The sequence below is a fragment of the Bos javanicus genome, chromosome 10, assembly GCF_032452875.1.
Source record: "Bos javanicus breed banteng chromosome 10, ARS-OSU_banteng_1.0, whole genome shotgun sequence".
Taxonomy (NCBI): Eukaryota; Metazoa; Chordata; class Mammalia; order Artiodactyla; family Bovidae; genus Bos; species Bos javanicus.
In genome coordinates this window covers 2,455,965-2,480,514 of record NC_083877.1, presented here as the reverse complement: position 1 = coordinate 2,480,514, position 24,550 = coordinate 2,455,965, and the positions used below count along the sequence as shown (strand labels likewise).

Sequence of the window (24,550 nt, the reverse complement as noted above, 5' to 3'; positions counted from 1 at the left end):
GCCTTTATGCTTCATTCAAATAAGTAAAATCTGACCAAAAGATAGTAGGTACTAAATATTCCATCTGATCCTTGAAAAATAATAAGCATCACATATCTTTTATGCTTCCATTATTTCTATTTTCAATTTTTAACAATGAAATAATATTCTTAGCACAGAGATAATATCTACTATATTGTTCAAACTAGCATTCCAGGCAAGAATGTTGTCTCTATTATCCATTCTATCAGGGTAAAAAAAAAAAAAAATTAACTGATATAAAGAAATACAAATTGGGTTCTAACAAACATTTTTACAACCAGAAATATTTCTAAATCATGGCCAACCATTCACTATAAATACAACATTACCAAATACATTTTGGAAAAATGATTCAATATAAGAGCTCTCAATAATCATATATTAAAAAATTCACATCTAATTGCCAAATGATAGAAATGATAAAAGAATTTAGCTAAATTGTAAGAAATTTTGCCAAGACAGTAAATTTACTTTTTTAATATATGTATTCCTCTATTCAACAAAATGTAACCTTTCTGAAGAGATTTGTTTTTCATTTGTTATACATTGCTATATGCCTCACACCAAGAACACTAAGCATTTAATATGTCCCTGTATGAACAAATGAATAAAGTACTTTTCTGTACAAAAACCAGTCAGTTTTATTAATATCTAGGTAAGACTTGGAAGGAGACAGTTCTTCTAAATGGCCATAGCCAACACTTTTTGCTGTATCTAGGAAAGATATGACTTGACATATATGAATTAAAATGCATCATAAAAAATGCTGTTATCTTTTTCATAGACCCTAAATTTGTAAATTCTGAAAATTAAACATTTTGAGCTTTTCCTGACAAAAAAAAAAAAATTCCTTTTTAAATAATTCAAGACCCCAGGAGCTTGAAATTCTTCGTATTATCTAACACTTAAAAGAATTATGTTTTAAAAGTAATAAATTCTTCCCATTTTATTGTAACCTTTTTGCATATCTCAGATTATAAGAAAGTAATTTTTAAATATTATAAAAGCATGTGATTCTATGATAAATAACTATTTCCTAGAGAAAATATCTCATTTTAATAAAATGCTATAAATTTACCTTTCTGCAGTAGTAGACTCATCAGAAAATTCAGTATCTGCTGAACTTTTTCTACTATTATTTGACCTCCAAGACGATGCCAAAGGAAGTTCTTCTGAAGACATAGGTCTTGGCCTTTGGCCAATCCCAGATGGCTGCTGTAAGCCTGCAGATTGTTCTTCAGTGCTTAAAACAGCTATAATTGCTCTTATAGTAGCTTCATCAACTTGAGACCAAGGTTTGGATGGAGCTCTCATTCGACGTAAAAATAAGCTGTGCCACTTCTGTCTAAGTTGCAGCAATAAACTGGCTGCCTGTAATAAAATAGCTTTTTTTCAGTTCAAATGAAAGTGAAAGTCGCTCAGTTGTGTCCAACTCTTTGGGACCCCACAGACTATACAGTCCATGGAATTCTCCAGGCCAGAATACTGGAGTAGGTAGCCTTTCCCTTCTCCAGAGGATCTTCCCAACCAAGGGAATGAACCCAGGTCTCCCGCATTGTGGGCAGATTCTTTACCAGCTGAGCCACAAGGGAAGCCCAAGAATACTGGAGTGGGTAGCCTATCCCTTCTCCAGTGGATCTTCCCGACACAGGAATAGAACCAGGGTCTCCTGCATTGCAGGCAGGTTCTTTACCAACTGAGCTATCAGGGAAGCCCTCAGTTCAAATAGGTAACAGCAAAATACGTACCACACTTGCAAGACAATTATTTATTAGTCTGAAATTGTTTCCAAGGAACACATTTCACATTTTATATATTTTATTATCAATTTCATTCATTTTGTTGCATGAAAAAAATAAAATTTCTTTACCATTTTGAGGCACTAGAGACACAAAATCAAGTTATACAGTCCAATGAGAGAGAAAGAAAAACAGTGTGTGGTAAGGTGTGATTAATACTGGAAAAGTAACAGCAGGGTAAATAAAGAAAAAATACATTTAATTTCATTCATACTTTATTTTACTGCCAAATGATGATGTCCAGAAACCAGCTGAATTCATACAGAGAAAATCCTAAGCTAGAGATACAGATAAGATGGGCCTAGAAGTTATCAATGTATAAATGATTACCAAATCTACATGCAGAGGTGAGGCCCCTAGAAACTGCAGAGACAGTGTACGGTAAAGAACATACTACTGGTGAACATCCAACATTTAAGGTACAAGCACATACAAGAGAGTACATGAAAGAACCTAAGAAGAAACAGCCTCTCTAGATAGAAGAATCAGCAAAGAGTAGTATTATAGAAACTAGTGACAAAGAAGTTGGACAGGGTTGAGGAAGGAAAATGGGGAAGGAATGGGCAATAGTGTTAACTATGAGAGAAAGGCCACATTTATCAACAACAGCAGTCTGGCTGTGACAACATGGAGGAGACAGCATCTACCATGACAAGTACAGTTTCAGTGAAGGGAAAAATTGATGGGAATGGAAATGAGACTGCAGTAGGTTGAAGTGATGAAGGAATGCATGTAAAAAAGTAAGCTCTAGCCAGTATCAACTTTTGACAGTTCGTATTGTCCCCTAAAAGGATATAAAATGATCTTTAAAAGTAAAGATAGAATTAAGGGAAGGCTTTGACCTATTATACAGAGTGAAGTAAGCCAGAAAGAAAAACACCAATACAGTGTACTAACACATATATATGGAATTTAGAAAGATGGTAACAATAACTCTGTATACGAGACAGCAAAAGAGACACTGATGTATAGAACAGTCTTATGGACTCTGTGGGAGAGGGAGAGGGTGGGAAGATTTGGGAGAACGGCACTGAAACATGTATAATATCATGTATGAAATGAGTCGCCAATCCAGGTTCGATGCACTATACTGGATTCTTGGGGCTGGTGCACTGGGACGATCCAGAGGGATGGTATGGGGAGGGAGGAGGGAGCAGGGTTCAGGATGGGGAACACATGTATACCTGTGGCAGATTCATTTCGACATTTGGCAAAACCAATACAATATTGTAAAGTTTAAAAATAAAATAAAATTAAAAAAAAAAAAAGAAAAATTTTAATCTGATAACAAACATTCATCTTTCCTACTTGAGAGATACATGTAAAGAGAAAACAGAATGACCTCATATCTTTCCCTTTAAACAGAGTTATATAAAATAAAAGAATTTCTTGTGTCCCCAGCACTCAGTATTTTCTTATATGAACAAACATACTCAAATATCACCATGCTCAAATACTAAGTGACACCTAGGTTTTTCAAATCCTCTATAGCAGTAAACCACAACATGTCAGAGAATGTAACAGGGCCCTGTGAAAACTGAAAAACAAGGTGTATTCTATCCTCTCACACTAAGGGCTCAATTTTAAAGAGACAGTTTTCATCACACCGTGTATAGTTCATACAACTGAATGAAAAAAATCTATCACACTACTAGAAAGCAACTCACCTCTGGCTCCAGTTTGAAACTGAGCCACTCATCAAGTTTTAAAGTTGCCAGATTAGCAGTAGTCCTGTCTTCCATTTCACTATCACTACTGTCATTAGGAATACCATCTGCTGTCCAAACACGTATGGAAAGGAAAAGAAATTCACTTTTACTATCTAACATCACAGCAAAAAAAGTAAGCCAATACAGATACTCTGCATTTATACAAATCCTCCAGATATACTAACAATTTGTGTGGAGAGTTCTCTAAACACAGCAGGTCACAAATTAAAACTCAGCATCTGGCCATTCTTTATTTCTCTACTCAAATTCTAAATATCAGAATTTCTCAAATCTTTTTCTCAAATTTTTACATCCTCAATGACTAGCACAATAACTGACATAAATAAATATTTGCTAAAACACCAAATAACAAAAAATTGAAAATAATCAAAATATCCAACTATAAAGAAATATTTTAAATGCATTCTGTCACTTTAATGTGACAGAATATTTTCCAACCATTAATATGAAATATTAAAAATGCTTTCTATATTTTATATTTTGTGAAACAAAAATAGAATATAAAATAACAGTATGGGTGAAATACCTAAAATATTTAAACACACAGAAAAAATACATAATATTAAAAAGTGTCTGCATAAAGGTAGTAGGATTATGGGTAACATTTCTTTTAAACAATTACCTTTATTTATGGTAAACTATCATTTAAATTCAAGTGGAAGAAAAAACTAAACTTCCTATCAGCAAGATTAATCAAAAATGCACAAATCAATATCAAGCTACCTTAGAAATCAATTTCAAGAATAGTGGTATATTTTAATATTTTTTAATTCTTATTACATCAAAAGGGAGCTACTACCACATAAATTTCTGCAATTTCAAATTTTGTTTGGTTTAATAAGAAAAAAAAAAAAACAGTTTTCTCTCAAATAGATTTGTATTTCCATCATAATATATTTACCACGAAAAGATGAAGGTTCCTGAAGAGCATTACTTGCCAACCTAGCTGGTCCACAAAATACCAACACAGTGACAGGTGTCACTGCTGAACAGCATCTAATATTAGCTATCCTATGAGCTCTGGTCATTTCATCATAAATAAGCCAATCTGTGGGCAGTGCCTGGATTGCTGCAGTTTGACCGTTAGCTGGAGGAATCTATTAGGAAAATAAATTTTAAAACTGTTAACTGAATTTGTCACTTAACTTACTGGTAATTCTTTTAAAATGTACAAAGTCCCTCAGCAAAATAGATGATGCATATATTACTACTCAAACAAGAATTAAAGCAAATCATTGCTCACGTAGTTTGTACAAAGGTCCCTTAATACTTGACACATTCTTTTGAGTCTATCAAAATTTTGTTCCAATGTTGAATTGTACATTTATAACTAATTAATTTTGCAAAGCATGTTGGTATTGAGAACATTTTTCATTGACTTTCAACTATTTATATTAGACAAGTTTTACCTCAAGACCAAAAAGCATTCAAAAAGTTTTACCTTTTTATATTGAGGCTGACTGAGAACTGAAGTGGGATGAAACCGTACTTTTTTCTCCTTTGGCCCTGCCAATACTACATTCTCTCTGTCCACATGAACTAAATGAGGATACATGCCTGCAACCAATGCAGCTTTAACAACAGCCCAATTCTCAGAATTTGTGTTAACATCTCGAATGTCACCACCACCTCTTGCTCTCACAAAACCTAGAAAGATGAAAGAAACCACACCAACATTTTCTACTTCACAAGATACACTTTTAAATCTGTGGTTTTCACAAAAAAATAATGTATAACTGATACAAGTTTAATGATTCAAATTTCACAATAATTCATAAAATTTCTTCTGAAAAGTTTAACATATAGAAGCAATGTTCTAAGAAAGTTTAGGTTTACTTAGACTAAAGTAAGCAGTAGATACACTGGGAAGTTGTGGACAAAAAAAAAACAAACAAAACATACTCTTACAATAAAGTTCTCCATAAACAGCTATCAGAAGCATCCTAAAATCATACCTAAAAACCTAAAATACTCCGCTGAATGGTATTAATATCATGTTGGTTGTGATAGACACTAATCCTGGAAGTGAAGTCAAATAAATATAAAGTATTCTTGCTTGAATTTCAATAGTCCTTCATATTTCCCCATATTTGAAACAACTCTAAATCCTCTGGTTCATGCCTTATATCACTTTGGCACTTGAACTATTCTAGGAATCCAGGCTCAGGTACTTTTCTTCTATTTCCTCAAGATAAAATGTCACTCAAAAAGAAATTCAAAGAAACAATTCTAAAATGATATAGCAAAACTGGCATTCTCTTAAAAAAAAAATCAAGTGCCTTCATGTGCTTACTAGTTGTTGTATGTTCCAAAAATATAAAGGACAGCATTCATATCAATCTACTTAATTTTTAGCAATTTCTCTTCCATAAAATTATTTATTAATAGCAATAAAATATAACAAGTACCATACCTAAATCTATTTTCCCAAAAAATATATTATAAATTGTTTATTGCCAACATTATAAAATCATTCATCACCCACAGCTTCTATAATATCCTTTTTTTAATCAACAAACAAAAATTAATATCATGCAGAAGTCTACAAAGTTAATACAAAGAAGTTCATTAACCAAAGATATACAACATGATAATGTTATAAAGATAATGCAAGATGGCTTAGTTAACATAACAAGTACTATAAGGTATAGGCAGGGTACTCCCAGTAGTTGAAATAGGTTCTTTGGAGGAAAACTTTACCTGACGCTCTAAGTTGACCAAGCAACTGAGTTCTCATGCCTATGATTATTTCCATGGTAGCTTGTGAAAGAAAATTCTTTTCACAAAAGGCTCGTTCCCACCCATCACTTCGAGCTTTCTGCCATGCCTATAAAAATAAAATTACACAAAAGACACATCACTTCTCAGTTAGGAAGCAAAGTAACTGAAAATCATTATATTAACCACTCAAAGTCAATTCTTTTTCTAATTCTGTTACAAATAAAGAAAACAAGCAAACAAAAAAATACTCATAGATATAGAGAACAGATTGATGACTGCAAGAGGGGGGAGGTTAGGGGAGTGGAGGGTGGGTGAAACAAGCGAAGGGGATTAAATGGTACAGACTTAAAATTATAAAATAAATTGCCAGGAGCCATCTCCCGGCATATTGCATATTGAGTGCAGCACTTTCACAGCATCATCTTTCAGGATCTGGAATAGCTCAACTGGAATTCTATCACTGCCGGGAGCCATCGTGAGGAACTCCGCCCGTGGCAAAGGTCATGAGGAAGTAAGCTTGGCATACACAAAGGTGGGATCGAGCCTCAGGAGTCCCCCTGCAAATTCTAGAGCATCTACCCCCAAAACCAGAGTCTGCCTACTTTACTGCTTTGTGCTCACACCTACACCTCTGACTTTACAGGGGGCTGTCCCCCACTACCTCTCTCTGAAAAAAAGAGTTAACTTACAGCTCCAGTCAATACAGTTCCTGGGTGTGATAGTGTTTCAACCTACAAACTCCTTTGGAAGTCCTCTAGCCTGCCTGAATAGGTTTTTCCGGCCACATGTGATTGCTCAGAGCCTCCCAAATGTGAGAGGCATGAGATGTTCTAAACTGTCTAAATACAGATTCCTTTGAGCAGTTAAAAGATTGATTAGAAATTGTATTGGTGAAGGGTTTTTCACTTGTTGGGCCAATGTTTGCTGCTAAGTTTCCATATCCCTTACCTGCTGTGTCCCTGGCAGTGTATTGATTAATATAATTGGTGTAAGTAGTAGCTTTAATGTTTGTAACCTGGGACCCTTGAGTTAATTCTTTTTCTTGTTATAGCCCACCACACCTTTGCTCTGTAGGAATGCAACCTTATCTAATGCTTTTGGAGGGTGGCGCTTGACCAATCACCTTTAGAGAAAAATAAGTTTTCTGAAGAAAGGGTCTTAAAATGTTAACAGGCCTCCGGGCCAGAAGATGATGCAGATCACCTAAACTTTTGCATATGATAAGTTTGCAGGAAGAAAGCCTGGCTTACTGCATGACTCTAGCCCTTCCCCCATTATCCTCTATGCATAACTTAAGGTATAAAAACTACTTTGGAAAATAAAGTGCGGGCCTTGTTCACCGAAACTTGGTCTCCCCATGTTGCTCTTTCTCTCACCTTCTGGCTGAATTATTCAGCCTCTTTTCTCCACTGAATTTCCTCACTGAGCTATCCTTATTTCAGCCTCTTTTCTCCACTAAATTTTCTCACTGAGCTATCCTTATTTAACCACTCTTTATATCCTTAATTAAAGTTTAATTAAGCAATTGTTTCCTGATCCTCACCGACGCCGTCCCCGCTTTGAATTCCCTGGATCCACCGGGGCTGGACCCCGGCAATAAATAAGTCCTGGGGATGTAATGTACAGCATGGTCTATAGTTAATAACACTATATGGTATATTGTAAAGTTTCTAAGAGAGTAATTTTTTTCATTTTTGACATGAACATTTATTTTTTAAGTAATTTTTATTGGAATATAGTTGATTTACAATTTGTGTTAGTTTCTCTGCACAGCAAAGTGAACCAGTTATGCACACAAATATCCACTCTTCTTTAGACTCTTCCCCTACAGGTCATTACAGAGTACTGAGTAGAGTTCGCCGTGCTGTACAGTAAGCTCTCAATAGCTATCTATTTTATTTATAGTAGTGTACACATGTCAATCTCAATCTCTCAATTTATCCCTCCCTCCTCCTTTTCCCTTCGGTAACCACAAGCTTGTTTTCAACATCTGTGACTCTATTTCTGTTTTGTAAATAAGTTCATCGGAGAGTAATTTTTGTTTTTTGGCTGCACCACACAGCATGTAGAATCTCAGTTCCCTGATGAGGGGTCAAACTTGCACCCCCTGCGCTAGAAGCACAGAGTCTTAACCACTGGACCACCAGGAAGTCCCCAAGAGTGACTTTTTCTATTGAGACATAATTGACTTACAACATTAGCTTTAGGTGCATAATATAATGATTCAATACATGTATATATTGTGAAATGATAACAATTTTAGTTAACAGACTAGAGGGTAGATCTTAAAAGTTCTTATCACAAGAAAAAAAATTTTAGCAAGGAAAGGTAAGAAAGCCTTCTTAAGGGAACAACGCAAAGAAATAAAGGAAGACAACAGAATGGGGAAGACTAGAGATGGAGGAGCCTGATAGGCTGCAGTCCATGGGGTCCCTAAGAGTCAGACTCGACTGAGTGACTTCCCTTTCACTTTTCACTTTCATGCATTGGAGAAGGACATGGCAACCCACTCCAGTGTTCTTGCCTGGACAATCCCAGGGACGGGGAGCCTGGTGGGCTTTCATCTATGGGGTCACATACAGTCGGACATGACTGAAGCAACTTAGCAGCAGCAGCAGCAGAGATCTCTTTAAGAAAACTGGAGATACCAAGGGAACATTTTATGCAAAGATAGGCACAATAGAGGACAAAAACGGAAAGGACCTAACAGAAGCAGAAGAGATTAAGAAAAGGTGACAAGAATATACAGAAGAACTGTACAATAAAGCTCTTAATGACCCAATAACCACAATGGTGTGGCCATTTACCTAGAGCCAGACATCCTAGAGTGTGAAGTCAAGTGGGCCATAGGAAGCATTACTATGAACAAAGCTAGGGGAGGTGATGGAATTCCAGGTGAGCTATTTAAAATCCTCAAAGATGATGCTGTGAAAGTGCTGCACTCACTACGTCAGCAAATTTGGATAACTCAGCTGTGGCCACAGGACTGGAAAAGATCAGTTTTCATTCCAATCCCAAAGAAAGGCAATGCCAAAGAATGTTTAAATTACTGTACAATTGCACTCATTTCACATGCCAGCAAGGTAATACTCAAAATCCTTCAAGCTAGGCTTCAGCAGTATGTGAAATAAGAATTTCCAGAGGTACAAACTGGATTTAGAAAAGGCAGAGGAACCAGAGATCAAATTGCCAACATATACTGGATCATAGAAAAAGCAAGTGAATTCCCATAAAACATCTACTTCTGCTTCATTGACTATGGTAAAACCTTTGTATGGATCACAACAAACTGTGTAATATTCTTACTGAGATGGAAATACAAGACACCATTACCTGCCTCCTGAGAAACCTGTATGCAGATCAAGAAGCAACAGTTAGAACTGGACAAGGAACAACTGACTGGTTCAAGACTGGGCAGAAGATTGTATACTGTTACCCCGCTTATTTAACTTATATGCAGAGTACATCGTTTGAAATACTGGGCTGGATGAAGCACAAGCTGGAATCAAGATTGCTGGGAGAAATACCAACAACCTCAGATATGCAGATGATACTACTTTAATGGCAGAAAGTGAAGAGGAACTAAAAAGCCTCTTGATGAAGGTAAAAGGAAAAAGCTGGCTTAAAACTCAATATTCAAAAAACAAAGATAATGGCATCCAGTCCTATCACTTCATGGTGAATAGATGGGGAAAGAGTGTCAGATTTCATTTTCTTGGGCTCCAAAATCACTGTGGATGGTGACTGCAGCCACGAAATTAAAAGATGCTTGCTCCTTGGAAGAATAGCTATGACAAACCTAAACAATGTATTAAAAAGAAGAGATGTAACTTTACCAATGAAGGTCCACCTAGTCAAAGCTATGGTTTTTCCAGTAGTCATGTATGGATGTGAGATTTGGACTATAAAGAAGGCTGGGCGCTGAAGAATTGATGCTTTTGAACTGTGGTGTTGGAGAAGACTCCTGAGAGTCCCTTGGCCTGCAAGGAGATCTAACCAGTCAGTCCTAAAGGAGATCAGTCCTGGGTGTTCATTGGAAGGTCTGATGTTGAAGCTGAAGCGCCAGTACTTTGGCCACCTCATGCGAAGAGCTGACTCTAGAAAAGACCCTGATGCTGGGAAAGATTGAGGGCAAGAGGAGAAGGGGTAACAGCAGATGAGATGGTTGGATGGCATCACCCCACTCAATTGACATGAGTTTGAGCAAACTCCAGGAGACAGTGAAGGACAGAGAGGCCTGGCATGCTGCAGTCCATGGGATCACAAAGAGTCAGACACGACTTAGCAACTGAACAACAACATAGTGACGGATGTTAACTAGACTTACTGTAGTGATCATTTCACAATATATACAAATTCTGTCATTAGGCTCTACGCCTAAAACTAATATAATGTTATATCTCAACTATATCTAATTTTTTAAGAATAAATAATTTAAAAATAAAATCTAAGACTTTATAATCAAATAGAATTATCATTAGATAATTTATACTCAAATGCTATGATGCTATGAAAGCCACTGAGTTTATAAACTCCCAAGGAGAATGAAGTATCAGGTAACCTAAATACCCAGCTATGTAAAAATATTCACCTTTTTATAGATGTGCCTGCTAATTTTCCTCCACTAAAGTATGAGAGATTTCCAACTAAGCCATCATAATACCATTATTATCTAAGAATCCTGTCACTCCAGGCCTCTAAAAATAACCTTTATATCAACTTCCTACTCTGTGTGAGCATGGAAAGTGAGATTCCTAGAAATTACCTATATGTAGTATAGTAAAGCTTCTCTTTGAAAATGAGTTCTCTTGCTTCAGAATATAACTGAAAAGCTGGGTAAAAAAACAGACTAGATAGGAATTCTACTCCAAATCTTCCTCTGATTACAATATTGTCACTTAATATTATAATATACAGTATCTAATATACCCAATTAATAACAATGCATCAACCTCTGTTCAATAATGCCCACAAAAGAGCTTACAATTATTATTTTTTAATTGCAATATCATTTCCTTTACTCAGGCTCACTATTCTTATCCTTTTTTCCTATTTATCACTTTCCTCAATTTCTCACATTATCTTAAAATTTTTAAGTGATTTTTGGATTTTGCTTTATAAAATTAAATTCTTAATATACTTTCCTGAGTACACAAGAAAGAGATATACTCTAAAAAATCAGTAAATAGATATTAGATTCAAAATAATTTTCTTCTGAGTTTTGTTCTATACACTTTGAATAACATAGTTGTTTCTTAACTAAAATTTTACAGCATTTCTGAATAAGATATGATTAAAGATAAAGAATTTGAGCTTATTAAGAAATAAATATACATAAAAGTAAAAAAATATATATATACACATATTTCCACAAGGAGACAGTTGAAAAAATGAAAGAAACTAGAGAAAAATATGATAATTTTAACATATTAGTAGTAGGAAGATATTCTTCTGCGCTATTAATAAAATGTGACTTTATAATGAAATAAAATTAATGGAATCATATCTATTTTTTTAAATTTGTTACCCTTACTCTAGAAATGTGTTTAGCAACATTTCAAAACTAAAATGACAACAATATTACCTGGAATGCTCTGAGAAGTGCCATGTGGTCACTGAAAGTTCCTGCGGTGAAACGTTTCCTGCAAAGCATAGCTGCACGTTTCTGAGAGGCCTGAGTTGGCAGGACGAAAGGATCTCGATAAGCTAACGTGCAGGCAATTGTAAGGATGGGATCCAGACACTTCAAAACAACAGCACACAGGACCATTTTACCAAGATGTGGCTCTACTGGCAAGTCAGCCAAATGATATCCAAGTTCAGTGAGATCTTCCCATGCATCCATTGCATCTATTGTCTAAATAAAATGATATAAAATAGAACTTGACATGATCAAAACTGTTTAATCAAACCCTATACTTAAAAATCCATAAGCAAGATATAAGAACGTAAATTTTCTTTTGCTATTACATCTCATAAAAAAGTTTCTGCTTCAAATATATCATGTAAAAATGAACTATACCCACTGTTTTACTATAATTACCACAAAAGAATTATTCAAAATACATGATTATTAAGATAATTTTTTAAGGTACAAAAGTAGTTAAGACATATTATCAGTTGGTTTAAATTTCAAGTAAAATAGCCAGGTAAAATAAGTCTATAAAGATACCAACCTTAAGCATTTGTACAGCATTTCTTACAATTAAAGCTGGTGGAGGTTCAGGAGCTTTCATAAGGAAATCAGCAATAGCACAATTAACTGGGGCTAACAGCTTGGTATGTAAACACAGTTCCTGTAAATAAAAAGAGCAAATAATTTTGAAATGTTGACATTTATAGCTGATTTTCATTTTTTAAAAAATCATATAAATTATAGATCCCCAACAGAGACTAGTAGAGCCCCTGATTAAAATGAACAGCAAAGGAAATAATCTCATTCCATGAAAGATCTTTCTATGAAATATGGGCTCATACTTTAGTGTGAGAATCTTAATAATCATCTTCCATCAACATCTATCAAGATTACTACTGTCCCTGCTGGCAATGTCTTCTCACATAGTCCTTATATATAACAATAATAGTCACTGTCCAAAAATCTTTTTTCCCCCTTTATACTGCATTCTACAACTTTTTATCCATTTAACAAATGTTTAAGTGCTTGATAGATGCTAGGCACTACACATCACGTTGGAGAAAAAGAAGAGCATAGGCAGACACTGCCCTCATGGATTTTCATTGTGTGTGAAAAACAGAATAATTATATAATTAACTACTTAATTACAGTTGTGATAATGAAGGATAAAAGGAACTAAAGACGTAAACATGAGGTTCAAGAAACGGCAAGAGGAGGTGGCCATGGGAAGTCAAAGACAATTCTCTAAAGAAATGACACAAATTAAGATGTAAAGATTGTGCGTGCTAAGTAGCTTCAGTCGTGCCTGACTCTGCGACCCTATGTACTCTAGCCCTCCAGGCTCCTCTGTCCAAGGGATTCTCCAGGCAAAGATACTGGAGTGGGTTTCCATGCCCTCCTCCACAGGATCTTCCTGATCTAGGGATCAAACCTGCATCTCTTAAGTCCCCTGCATTAATTCCCATGTAAAGATTAGTTAATCAGAAAAGGAATAAAGGGGTAGATTCTATGGAGAGGGGATGGCACATGTGAAGGCCCTGAGATACAAAGAAACAAAATGTGCCTGAAAAATTGAAGTTACTAGTATGAGTAGAGAGAAGAGGAAAGGTATGCATTAAAAATTAAAACCAGAGACACAAGCAGGAGAGATGATTTAGGCTCTTGTTAAGAATTCTGCATCTTATCGTAAGAAGAACAGAAAATGACACATAGGCATGGAGAAGTGGGAAGTAATCCAGGTATATGGATGCCAATAATATGATCCACTGTCTCTTTAAGATTTGGAAGCTAGCATGTAGCTTGGCACACCAAAGAATCAAATTAATGAACTTCTGATAGTTTTCCCAACAAACTACATAGTGTTTGATTGTTCCATTAAGTCAGAAAACTTAAAGGAAAATAATTAATATAGACTAGTAAATCTCAGTGAACTCAGTTCCAAAACTAACAAGGTAAGCTCAGCAACTTGAACTGAGATTTTGATATTATCGTTTGGACCTTGAATGATTTGTTTTCTACTTCTCACTGAGAATTTAAAAGGTGAAATATGGATGTGGTTGACAGAATCCTAAAATGTTACAGTAAAAAATAGTATATTTACAAACTATACCATAACTGAAATGCACTCAGGCAGCTCTTTAAAATTTTGGAGGTTTCTGAATTAAATTTTCTTATAGGAAAAAATATTAGTTTTATATAATCACCCTCCATAATATATATTTTAGAATTTTATTTTATAAATTGATTTATTTTTAAGTCCAATCTGTCTAATTTGAAATGACCCCTTTCCTCCCTCACCCACAAAAATAGCATTTTAGAACGTAGTAAATTTCCACCTGTAATGGCATTCTCAAAAGTTCTGGAGTCTGAAATTCCAACATATTCTGGAATCGAAGTCTACTGAACAGTCGGAAACAAATTCCAGGTCTGCATCGCCCTGCCCTTAAAATTAAAACACAAAATTAAGGCTCAAACAAGGAATAAAAACCATAACAGGGAAACTGTAAAAGCAATGTGATTTAGGAGACAGAACAATAAACCAGTATCAGGTCATCTCAGTTTGAATCTGTACTCTGATACTGATCCCCTAACCTTTGAAAAGATACTTCATAGGTGTGAAATTCAATTATTTCATTTACAAATGAGATTTATGAATGATATCTACCTGACAAGTAACACTTCTAGAAAATGGTAAAAAATTTAATGCATATACATACATATATATATATACACACAAATAAAAGTAAATAAAAAATAAAGTATGAATAAATATATAGCAATTTAATCAGTTTTATGAAGCTGATACCAAGCACTGTGTTTAGGTCCACTGATTAGAGTTGTGGAAGTTATGCATTTATACAACTCTAAAGGAGTGTCATTTACCCCATCATCAGAGACTTGCATAATTTTCTGGAAAGTACCAGAAATATACCTTGAAGAAAAGCAGTGACTTTTAATTTCATTTAATGTCCTTGTATCAGCTAACAGCAAGGCTAATACCAAGTGACAGAGATACAGAAATATCCCTATTCCCACAAAGTTCACAATCCACAGAGACAAACATAACTATAACACAGTGTGATACAAGTTAGAAAATCTGACATTGTTGGACCATTCCTTCCTTCACCATTTCCCTGACTACATACACATTAGTTTTCCCACCCGATCTAGCCTCCTCTAAGAAATTCCTATCCTTCCACAGTCCTTAAATGCTGACGTTCCTCTGAGGTCAGACCTCAGATCTCTGCTCTCCTTACTCTACTCTCTCTCCCAAGTGATATTAATAATCCTCGTAACTTCAAACTTCATCCATATAGGTCTCATTATCCTAATCTGGACCTGTATTTCAGAAGTCTCTTAGCTCCCCCTGGATTTTCCACAGTCAATTCAAACTCAACACAATCAAAAATTAACTGTCCTCATATCACCAGTTTTCACATTTCACCTAACAATAGCACCACCATCCACAAAATTTTCTTAGAAACCTGTAAGACATCCTTCATTCCACTTTATTCCCTACCCCTGAACATACAATCACCAGTATTACTCTCCTGAGTACCTCTTGAATTATTTACAGGCATACCTCAGAGGTATTTTAGGTTCAGTTCCAGACTATGGCAATAAAGCACACATAATAAACATAATAACAAACAACAATAAACAATATAGCACACACAATAAAGCAAGTCACAAGAATGTTTTGGTTTCCAAGTACACAGAAGAGTTGTTTTACACTATACTCTAGTACACTAAGCATGCAATACCATTACATCTAAATCAACAATGTGTATAATCTTAATTTTAAAAATACTTTATCACTAAAAAAATGCTAGCCATCATTTGGGCCTTCAAAGTCATAATCTATTTGCTGGTGGAGGGTCATGCCTCAATGTTGATGGCTGCTGATCAGCTGAAGGCTGAAAGTTATGGCAATTTGTTAAAATAAGACAACAATGAAGTTTGCCACATTTATGGATTCTTCCTTTCATAAATGATTTCTCTGAAGCATGCCATGCTATTTGATAGCATTTTACCCACAAAACTTCTTTCAAAATTGGAGTCAATTTTCTCAAACTCTGTTGCTGCTTTATCAACTAAGTTTAGATAATATAATCTTTTGTTTTGTCCTCCTTCTCAATCAACAACCGCTGTTTTTTAATGTTCTCTGCCTTGACAATGTATGTCTAAATACATATATAAACATATACAGATACTTTTTAGCACAAGAAAATACTAGATATATGCTTTATACCTTACTTTTTCATTTAATACAAGTTTCTGAAAACTTATCCACATAAGACACATATATCTACATATTTCCTTTTAACAGTTACTAAGTAAGACATTATGTGGCAATAATATAATTTGCTTAACCACTTCACTATTTATGGACATTACAGTGTTCCCAGATTTTTCACTACTAATAATATACTACTAAAAGCATTCTTAAACATATATCTTTTCACACATGTGCAAGTATACTCGGGATAAATTATGGGAAGTGGAATCCACTGCAAAAAGGGAGATCTGGATAAACAATTTCAAATCATCCTGTGAAGAAGTCACACCAATTTACACTTCCAATAACAAACTATGAAAGCCTATGATCTATGCTTTTTCCAACTTAAAAATTTTCATTGATACCAATCTGATAAGCAAAAACTAGTACCTCATTAATTTGCCTTTCTTCACATATATGCAAGATACATGTGGCATACATGAGGTTAATGTAGTGATCTTAATTTAACTGATTTATTCTGAGTTTTTTTGTACAGTATAGAAATTAGTCTTATCTTACATTGCTTTTATTTTCATTTTTTAAATTTTTTACATGTTCTGAGTGTAGGTTATACAAGGCAAAAATTTTTACTTTTAACATAACCTAAATTTGACTTTAAAATAAGTATTAAAATTGTCTGCTTTGAAAAAATAATATAAAAATTAAGACAAACATGAAGATTTCAACATTTTATAGAAAGTAGAATATACATTAAATATGTTCCCATTTTAATGGGAATTGAATGAATGTTCATTAAATATACATTACCTGCCTTTTCGTTGTATGGCGCTAGCTTTGGAAATCCATACCATTTTTAACATTGTAACAAAATTCAGTGCATCAAAGGATTTCTGTAATATTTAAATCACCTTCATGTTAATACATAAAAGGTATTTAAGAAGAAATAGGAAACATTATGAATATATTTTAACATGCCCAGTTTAATTCAGAGTTCTTTTTGACTAATTAGCACAGAGTACTGATTTTTTTTTAAAAATCCAGATTTCTGGTTATAATCATTCTAAGGGAAAAAAAGGAAAACTAAACTCTGAAGAACTGTAAAACTTCCTCATGCTGTGCCTTGCTACGCTATCTGTTTTACTCTACTACACTTGGATAATGGCAGTCAGTTCTCATAAAGCATCAAGATTGTAGAGAACTGATCTATTCTCTTAAGGTCATTTTCTATCAGATTTACATCACTGTGGGGAATAGGAGTCATCAGGGAAAGACATTTTCTGACATAATTTTCAGGAAGCTGATTGGCGAGAACAGTAATAATCACTAAAGTAATCCTATTTCCAAATGAAGAATTTTCAACCCCATCCATTTTATCTCCTGCTGAACTACTAATGTATTAGCCTATCCAGAATGTTACAAAAAAGAAAGTAAAAAAGAACCACTACTAACCCCATATTTTCACTACTAAAGTGAAAATTTACTATAGAGAAATATTTTTAAATAATACATTGTTAACTAGAATATATATACTCTAGTGACTTTATACCTTCCTTTTCATAAAATAACTACATAGATAAATATAAATGGGTTCTCCTAATAGTTTATTATGACATTTTTAGAAAAGATGCTGCTTATTTTGTTTTTAATAAAATATTACATTTGCCAATTTTGTGTATAAAATAACTTTTGACACTACCATCAGTTTTCTTAATAACACACAAAGGTAACTTGTTTTCACATTAAAAATGATAATTTATACCCACTAGAGCAGACATGATGTATTTTCCCAACATGGATAGCATTTATTTCCTTGAAAAACCAAAAATTTTCAATTCTTTCATGAAAGGACTGACCAAAATTAGGAATACTGAGAATTGGTGGGCACTGCAATACTACAAGGAAATAAACACTGACTTTTATTTATATCAGGTGTTGGCAGAAATTCTTTAGCCTTTGCAGAGGGACTCTGTTGCAACTACTCAAATCTGCCATCGCAGTGTGAAAGCAGTCAGACAATGGGTAAAAGTGGACAAGAACAAGGCATTATTCCAATAAAATTTATTTTTACAAACGCAGTTGATGGGCCCAATTCTTATGGTAGCCATCATTTGCTGAAGCCTGGTTTTATATTTGTTTTCTTGAACTAAAGAAGGCTTTTTTGAACTAAACATTTTTTGAATACCCATTAATACTACATGCAGAGCACTGGAAATGTAACAATGAACAAGAAGGACACAGTCCATGCCCATAAGTAGAAAGAAAACATACAAAGTACGTAATCAAATTTCCACATTGACAAAACTTTCAGTTACTAGCCAAATGATTCATTTTCTTCCTAATATTTAGTGTGTGTGTGTGTTAATCACTCAGTCGTGTCCAACTCTTTGCAACCCCGTGGACTCCTCTGTCCATAGGATTCTCAAGGCAAGAATACAGGAGTGGGTTGTCATTTCCTTCTCCAGGGGATTTTCCCAACCCAGGGATCAAACCTGGTTCTCCTGCATTGCAGGAGGATTCTTTACCATCTGAGCCACAGGGAAGCTGCAGAAGCTAAACTGTTAGAAATAACAAGACAAACCCTACAAACTGAATTAAGGTAGAATATTCACTTCAGTGAAACCAACATTTACTATGTCAAATTCATCATAGAACCAGAAGTTTCCTCATTAAGATGAATTCTGCTCATAAAAATATTTATTGTTATGGAACTTAACCTTCTTCATTTAAGCAAAAATGCAATTTTTTCATACGTACCTCTTTCACCTTACCAGAATCAATAACAAAGACAACATCATTGACTGTGATGCTGGTTTCGGCAATATTGGTAGAAAGGATCTGCAATAGAATATTATATCATAGTTAATATGAATGCAAAACCAATGACTAAAAAAATGGAAAAATGAAGATTTTATGAAGCTTACTATTTTTCGAACACCTGCAGGTGGGTTTTTTAATACCTTCTTTTGATCAGATGTTTGCATGTTTGAATGAAGCATAAAGACTTGGTATCTGTTGACAATTAAGAGAAAATATACTGTGGTACCTAACTGTTATTAAAAGTAATAAATGCAAAGTGTTAGCGTTTACCTATGTGCATTTTCAGCAAACCGCTTGTCATCAAACAGGATGCGATCCCTCAGACCAACAATTTCATCATATCCAGGTAGAAAAATCAATATTGCACCTTGAAGAAGAATGATTTTTTTAACATTTAATCTCTTTTAAAACAAGAATCAATCAAAACTAAACATAATGAACTATATATGTGTTTTCAAGTACTGATAAGCTCTAATACTTATGACATTTAAAGAGACTGTGCATTATTATCAATGGAATTATATAAAAATTTATATACACAAAATATTAATTTCTGAATCAAAGAATATATTTTTGTTCCAGTTCTTTTAGACAATACTCATTTACCAGCTTCACAACTATGGCAGATATTGTATAGAAGATGCATAATCAAATCCAAGTCTACTTTTTCATCATCAAAACTATGGTGATAAGCTTTCAGAAGCTCTCTGTCTTCTGCACTGAGATCACTTCCACTTGTTTGAACCAAAGAGCTTTCATCCAGATTTCCAAATTCCAAAGAAGCACTAGAAGAAAAAAATAAAAAAATAGATCAAGTCGAATTCCATTAAAGAGAGTAACCCTTGCCAATTATTCCCATTATGTCCACCTTCACATTTTCAATATACTCTAAAAGGTCAAGTGACAATTAATTCTCTAGCTATAATGTAATTCATATTTTGGTTTCAAGTATATTATTCAAAGTAAAACTTGGCAACAGGTGCTTTTTAAAAAGCTCAACTTGAAGACATTTCTTCAAAGCAAAAATACCAACAGCCAACTAGCACATGACATCATCAGTCATCAGAAAAATGAAATTCAAAACCACAATGAGATACCACTTCATACCCACTAGAATTACTATTATCAAACAACAAATAATAATAAGTGTGAGAGAGGATGTGAAGAAACTGGAACCGGAGTGGAAATGTAAAATGATGTAACCACTCTGGACAACAATGTGGCCGTTTCTCAAAATGTTAAACACAGTGTTACCATGTGCCCCAGCAGTTAGACTCCTAAGAATATAGATAAGAAGAAATTAAAATATCTGTCCACATAAAAATCTGTACATAAATATTTATACCAGTAATTATTCATAACATCCCAAAAGTGGAAACAACTGAACTGTTCATCATTTAATGAATGAATAAACAAACTAGTCTGCCCAGAAAATAGAATATTACTCAGTCATTAAAAGGATGTTACAACATGGATGACCTTTGAAAACATTATGCTAAGTGAAAGAAGCCAATTATAGAAGACCACAGATTATATGATTCCATTTATATGAACTGTCCAGAATATTAATCTATAGAAAATGGAAGTAGATTAGTGGTTGCCTAGGGCTGGGAAAGTTGAGAAAATAAGAAGAGACTTCTAATGAGCATAGGTTTCTTTTTGGGGTGATGCAAATGTTATCAAAACTGACTGTGGTAATGATTGCATAACTCTTTGAACATACTAAAAACCACTGGAATATACACTAAAGTAGGTGAATTATATGATATGTGAATTGAATATAAATAAAACTTAAAAACCAAACTTTTGGTGATCACTTATATTTTAATAGGTTGTTTCTAACTACTCATTATTATAAACAATATTCTGAAAAATAGTTCTCATTAAAAATAAAAGAACTGTACAGGTACCAAGTTAACATGACTGTTAATTTGGTTCTCCTATACTAAAAGTAGGCTTCCCTAATAGCTCAGTTGGTAAAGAATCTGCCTGCACTGCAGGAGACCCTGGTTCGATTACTGGGTCGGGAAGATCTGCTAGATAAGGGATAGGCTACCCACATCAGTATTCTGGCCTTGAGAATTCCATGGACTGTAAAGGCCATGGGGTTGTAAAGAGTTGTACACGACTGATCGACTTTCACTTCACCTCAAACTAAAAGTAGGTTGATTGTGCTATTTCCCAAAAGCCAGCATCAGCAGAAATTACTGGAATAATCCACTTGTTTCTTCATGCTGTATGTAAAAATATAGACTATTGCCATCACTAGAAATTATCATAATGATTTCTAGAAAGTTCAGTTCAGCTCAATGTCTCTTAAAGAGTTTAGGAGAAAATAAGACTGCATTCAGTAGGAAAAATATGAACCTTTTTCAACTTTATAACTGTAGTATTTAAAATTTTTAAGTCCAACTTACACCATTTCAAGTTTATTGTTTTACTTTTGTGTTGTTTAAAGCTATAAACTTTATCAATCCAGGAAACGTAATGAATTTAATTTAAATATTTTAAATTTATAATTGATAATATCATGATCTATGGAACAAAAAGAAAGCTGACTTAGCCAGGATAAATAAAATATTATCCAGATAACTGCTTTATGTGGTAATCTGTAGTATCCAGTAAGCTAGACCTAACACCATAAGAATGGAACTTTCAAAGTATTAGCACTAAAAGGACTGCAAGTTCTGGGTGCAATTAATGAAATAACAACAAAACCCACCACCCCAGAATTAGCATTTGGATCTGCCAAGAATTTTGAGACACTACTTTATCATTTAATGAAATTAAAATGATAAAACTAATTTCATACGTCAAATGTTTACTTCATCTAATAAATATTCAAGACTAAATCTATAGATGTTCACTTCAGTCGCTCAGTCATGTCCAACTTTCTGCGACCGCATGAATCACAGTACACAAGGCCTCCCTGTCCATAACCAACTCTTGGAGTTCACCCAAACCTATGTCCATTGAGTCGGTGATGCCATCCAACCATCTCATCCTCTGTCGTCCCCTTTTCCACCTGCCCTCAATTACTCCCAGCATCAGGGTCTTTTCCAATGAGTCAGCTCTTCGCATCAGGTGGCCAAAGTATTAGAGTTTCAGCTTCATCATCAGTCCTTCCAATGAACACTCAGGACTGATCTCCTTTAGGATGGACTGGTTGGGTCTCCTTGCAGTCCAAGGGGCTCTCAAGAGTCTTCTCCAACACCACACTTCAAAAGCATCAATTCTTCGGCACTCAGCTTTCTTTATAGTTCAACTTTCATATCCATACACGACTACTGGAAAAACCATAGCCTTGACTAGACGGACCTTTGTTGGAAAAGTAATGTCTCTGCTTTTTAATATGCTGTCTAGGTTGGTCATAACTTTTCTTCCAAGGACTAAGCGTCTTTTAATTTCATGGCTGCAATCACCATCCACAGTGATTTTGGTGCCCAGAAAAATAAAGTTAGCCACTGTTTCCACTGTTTCCCCATCTATTTCCCATGAAGTGATGGGATGGGATGCCATGATCTTAGTTTTCTGAATGTTGAGCTGTAAGCCAACTTTTCTTTTTCACTCTTCTCTTTCACTTTCATCAAGAAGCTCTTTAGTTCTTCTTCACTTTCTGCCATAAGCGTGGTGTCATCTGCATATCTGAGGTTATTGATATTTCTCCCGGCAATCCTGATTCCAGCTTGTGCTTCCTCCAGCCCAACGTGTCTCATGATGTACTCTGCATATAAGTTAAATAAACAGGTTGACAATATACAGCCTTGACATACTCCTTTTCCTATTTGGAACCAGTCTGTTGTTCCATGTCCAGTTCTAACTATTGCTTCCTGACCTGCATACAGGTTTCTCAAGAGGCAGGTCAGGTTGTCTGGTATTCCCAACAAATATTCAAGACTAAATCTATAGATGTAATATAATACAAAAACCCAAGTCAAATAAATATTTTGTATTCCTGAATAATAGACATTTTAATATATTTTAACTTCATGATCTGGCATTCTCATCTCTTTAAGAATTTTCCACAGGTTGTGGTGATCCACACAGTTAAAGGCTTTGGCACAGTCAATAAAGCAGAAATAGATGTTTTTCTGGAACTCTCTTGCTTTTCTGATGATCCAACAGATGCTGGCAATTTGATCTCTGGTTCCTCTGCCTCTTCTAAAACGAGCTTGAACATTTGAAAGTTCATGGTTCACATACTGTTGAAGCCTGGCTTGGAGAATTTTGAGCATTACTTTACTAGCGTGTGAGATGAGTGCAATTGTGCGGTAGTTTGAGCATTCTTTGGCATTGCCTTTCTTTGGGATTGGAATGAAAACTGACCTTTTCCAGTCCTGTGGCCACTGCTGAGTTTTCCAAATGTGCTGACATACTGAGTGCAGCACTTTCACAGCATCATCTTTCAGGATTTGGAATAGCTCAACTGGAATTCCATCACCTCCCCTAGCTTTGTTCATAGGGATGTTTCCTAAGGCCCACTTGACTTCACATTCCAGGATATCTGGCTCTAGGTGAGTGATCACACCATCGTGGTTATCTGGGTCATGAAAATCTTTTTTGTACAGTTCTTCTGTGTATTCTTGCCACCTCTTCTTAGTATCTTCTGCTTCTGTTAGGTCCATACCATTTCTGTCTTATTCAAGCCCATCTTTGCATGAAATGTTCTCTTGGTATCTCTATTATTTTTAAGAGATTTCCAGTCTTTCCCATTCTATTGTTTTCCTCTATTTGTTTGCATTGATCACAGAGGAAGGCTTTCTTATCTGTCCTTGCTATACTTTGGAACTCTGCATTCAGATGCTCATATCTTTCCCTTTCTCCTTTGCTTTAGCTTCTCTTCTTTTCTCAGCTATTTGGAAGGCCTCCTCAGACAACCATTTTGCCTTTTTGCATTTCTTTTCCTTGGGGATGGTCTTGATTACTGCCTCCTGTACAATGTCACAAATCTCTGTCTATAGTTCTTCAGGTACTCTATCATCTAATCCCCTGAATCTATTTGCCACTTCCACTGTATAATCATAAGGTATTCGATTTAGGTCATACCTGAATGGTCTAGTTGTTTTCCCTACTTTCTTCAATTTAAGTCTGAATTTGGTGCTAAGGAATTCGTGATCTGAGCCACTGAAAGCTCCCAGTCTTGTTTTTGCTGACTGTATAGAGATTCTCCATCTTTTGCTGCAAAGAATATAATCAATCTGATTTTGGTATTGACCATCTGGTGATGTCCTTGTGTAGAAGTGTCTCTTGCGTTGTTGGACAAGTGTATTTGCTATTACCAATGCATTCTCTTGGCAAAATTCTGTTAGCTCTTGCCTTGCTTCATTTTGTACTCCAAGGCCAAATATGGCTATTACTCTAGGTATCTCTTGACTTCCTACTTTTGCATTCCAGTCCCCTATAATGAAAAGGACATCTTTTTTGGGTGTTAGTTCTAGAAGGTCTTATAGGTCTTCGTAGAACCATTCAACTTCAGTTTCTTCAGCATTACTGGTTGGGGCATAAACTTGGATTACACTGATATTGAATGGCTTGCCTTGGAAATCTTATTAGCAACCTATAAAGTAACTGAAAACTATCAGAAAAA

General features: G+C 34.9%; 1 protein-coding gene across 2 annotated transcripts in view; it reads right to left on the bottom strand.

Annotated features, from left to right (window-relative positions):
* Positions 1-24,550, bottom strand: part of YTHDC2 (YTH N6-methyladenosine RNA binding protein C2) — a 72,473-nt gene that overhangs the window by 16,405 nt on the left and 31,518 nt on the right. For both annotated transcript variants that reach the window (XM_061429913.1, XM_061429914.1), the window contains 13 exons: positions 19,570-19,748; positions 19,234-19,330; positions 19,068-19,155; positions 18,901-18,981; positions 16,954-17,036; positions 14,243-14,348; positions 12,448-12,567; positions 11,856-12,128; positions 6,251-6,377; positions 4,992-5,197; positions 4,452-4,647; positions 3,488-3,597; positions 1,100-1,392 (listed from right to left, as the gene is read on the bottom strand). In XM_061429913.1, coding sequence (XP_061285897.1) covers positions 1,100-1,392; positions 3,488-3,597; positions 4,452-4,647; positions 4,992-5,197; positions 6,251-6,377; positions 11,856-12,128; positions 12,448-12,567; positions 14,243-14,348; positions 16,954-17,036; positions 18,901-18,981; positions 19,068-19,155; positions 19,234-19,330; positions 19,570-19,748 — 1,959 coding nt within the window. The remainder of the gene's footprint in view (positions 1-1,099; positions 1,393-3,487; positions 3,598-4,451; positions 4,648-4,991; positions 5,198-6,250; positions 6,378-11,855; positions 12,129-12,447; positions 12,568-14,242; positions 14,349-16,953; positions 17,037-18,900; positions 18,982-19,067; positions 19,156-19,233; positions 19,331-19,569; positions 19,749-24,550) is intronic.